General features: G+C 40.4%; 1 gene segment (V, D, J or C); it reads right to left on the reverse strand.

Annotated features, from left to right (window-relative positions):
* Positions 1–998: 998 nt before the first annotated feature.
* LOC128627012 (immunoglobulin heavy variable 4-38-2-like) lies at positions 999–1,595 on the reverse strand. The segment is given in 2 exon segments: positions 999–1,420; positions 1,506–1,595. Coding segments are annotated over 2 exon segments (468 nt in total).
* Between the last annotated feature and the right edge of the window lie 1,142 nt (positions 1,596–2,737).

Raw genomic sequence — 2,737 nt, forward strand, 5'->3', positions numbered from 1 at the left:
GGCCCAAGAATGGTTCCTCTTCTCTGGGTGTAAGAAGATAATTAGAATCTCATTTATCTTTCTGGATATACTTGAATTTGTTAGCTTTATGTTCAAACATATTCCTAAGCACAAGCATGGAAACATCCATAATTAAGAAGATTTTAAAATAATAATTTTATGTTTACTAATATGTTCATTTCAATTTAATGTAAATATGGTTCCAACATGTAAGAGAGTTTTTCCAAAGACCCAATTTTCTCTATTTCAAACACACGTGATCACATTTATAATAGTAACTACAAAGCCCAGGCAGCTGGAAACTCCTTGATCTTTGCTGTGTGAGTCTTGTATTTATGTTCAAGGCTCTTTGAGCTAACTCTCCCCTCAGGAACTGAGGCCTACAGCAGAGGACCCTCATAACTTACATCAGACAGAAGAACACTTTTCTATGCAGAAGAGCCAAAAGAGCAGCCATGACAATTCTCTGATGCAGTGTCAACAAATTTGGAAGGGAAAATTTGGGAAGAGTCATGGCTAAGCCACATTATCAAATTCTCATACTAAGGGTTCACTGTGTTAAGAAGCAGCAGAGTTGGGAGGAGCCCATCCATAGCTTCACTTAGGGGGAAGGTCACTATGAATTTCAAAGGTATCTTATTTATTTCCATCATCCTTTGGAGGACTGGGCCCTGTGGCCAGATTCCTGAGCTCTTGTATTACATGGAAAGAGCTTTACATTCAGGATACAATATTTTCAGATCTAGCATTGAAATATTCTCTGTAGCCTATACTTGGCTTTTTACCTCCTTCGTAATAACTTCATAGGACAAAAGATTTTAATTTTAGTTATATTTTATTCATCAATGTCTCATCTCAATGTTTTATCTTAACATTTTCCAGACAGCTCACTCTCACAGTGAATATGTCCTGTATTTCCCTGTCATTTTTATGCAGCTGCTGATGCAGGAACAGTGGAGCCAGAAAAGTGGTCCTGGATATTAGTCTGTGGACCATTGTCACTGTAGTTGTCCACTGCCTCCCCTGGTGTCCTTAGGTTCCCCTGAAGCCCAGCCCTCCCGTATCCTTATGGGAGGTTTATGTCTGGGCTCATACTTCCTTCCTCTCACTGTGTCTCTGGCGCAATAATACACAGCTGTGTCCTCGGTGGTCACAGAGCTCAGATGCAGGGAGAATTGGTTCTTGGATGTGTCTCTAGAGATTGAGGTGCGGCTTTTAAGGGATGGGCTGTAGTAACTGTTCCCATCACTACATATGCACCCAATCCACTCCAGCCCCTTTCCTGGAGGCTGGCGGATCCAGTTCCAGCAGTAACCACTGGTGATGGAGTAACCATACACAGCACAGATGAGGGAGATTGTCTGTGAGGGCTTCAACAGTTCTGTTCCCCACTCTTGCAGCTGCACCTGGGGCAGGACATCTGTGGACAAGGAACACCAGACCGTGTCAGCCATACACACTCACCAGTATATCATTGACCTTTGTCAGACACTTGAGATACTCACCCTGGGTGGCAATCACCAGGCACAGGAGATGACCCAGCACTTTCATCTTCTTCTAGTGTACAGCTCTGTCTTCCACAGAGACCTCAGACCCATGTGGGGAGAAAGCTGTGAGCCCCCACAGACCAGGGGAGAATTAACACTGGGGCTGGAAGAGAAATTTGCATGTTGGGGCAGTCTTTTCTATATAAGTGGAGAAGGATTTCGGTCAGGCTCCGTGGTCATTCTGGAACCTCTGTAGGGACATCTTTTCTCATGAACTCACCATGTTCATCAGGGACACCGGATTCTCTTTTTTATCGGACACATTGGAATGATATCTAAGGACTGCCTCACTTCCTGAGCATAAGAAGAAATGGTGGACTAGATGAGTATGTGACATTCTTATATTCCCAAGAACCTTTCAAACTGATTTGAAAGGTATTATTAGCAGTTTTCAGACACTCCCAAAATACAAAAACTCTGATAAATCCATAATGTTCGAATACTTTTATCATAAATAAAAACAAATAATGTCTATGTTATCATGTAAAATAATAAATAAAGCAGAGTCATTTTCAAAGTCACATTTATCTTCATCATGACCACTTTTTGATCTGAGAAAGTAACTTTCAAGCACAGATGGGTGAGACATTATTGATTCTTGTGGTTGGAAATATGATTGTGGCTACAAGTCCCAGTGAAAATTCTTCCCTTCTGCAAGACCAGAACACACTGAAGAGACCTCAAATTAATCACATAGAAATAATCACATTTTTACATGCAGAAACAACTAGAAATGAGAATACCTATAATGCATGTGTCACTCAACACAACTCAGAATTCTTCATATGTCAAGAGATTATACCAGCAGATTAACTTATCTGTTTTCTCAATCTACTATTGTCAGTATGTTGGGGTCCAGAGGAAATGAAATTAAGAGAATTCCTAGGACAAATTTGCTCACAAGAAAGGGAACCTCCACCTAGACATGAAACCCTCACTCCCACCCTCCTTTGACCCTGATTTGGTGATCATCAATTTTGGCAGAGGGTTCTGGGTCTCTCACACAACATATAATGCTCTTAATCTGTAATAAACATTTTATTCCATCATACACTTGATTTGGAATATAATCCTGTTCACATCTGTCTCTTTAAAGGCTTAGTGGGTCTTTGTTGGGACAAATATAATTAAGTTTAACAAAGTATAAATTATCAATATTTAATGGGTCCTCTGTTGAGTGTTTTTACAAA

Source organism: Artibeus jamaicensis, unplaced genomic scaffold, assembly GCF_021234435.1.
Source record: "Artibeus jamaicensis isolate MK-2021 breed Jamaican fruit bat unplaced genomic scaffold, CSHL_Jam_final contig_2985, whole genome shotgun sequence".
NCBI classification, from domain to species: domain Eukaryota; kingdom Metazoa; phylum Chordata; class Mammalia; order Chiroptera; family Phyllostomidae; genus Artibeus; species Artibeus jamaicensis.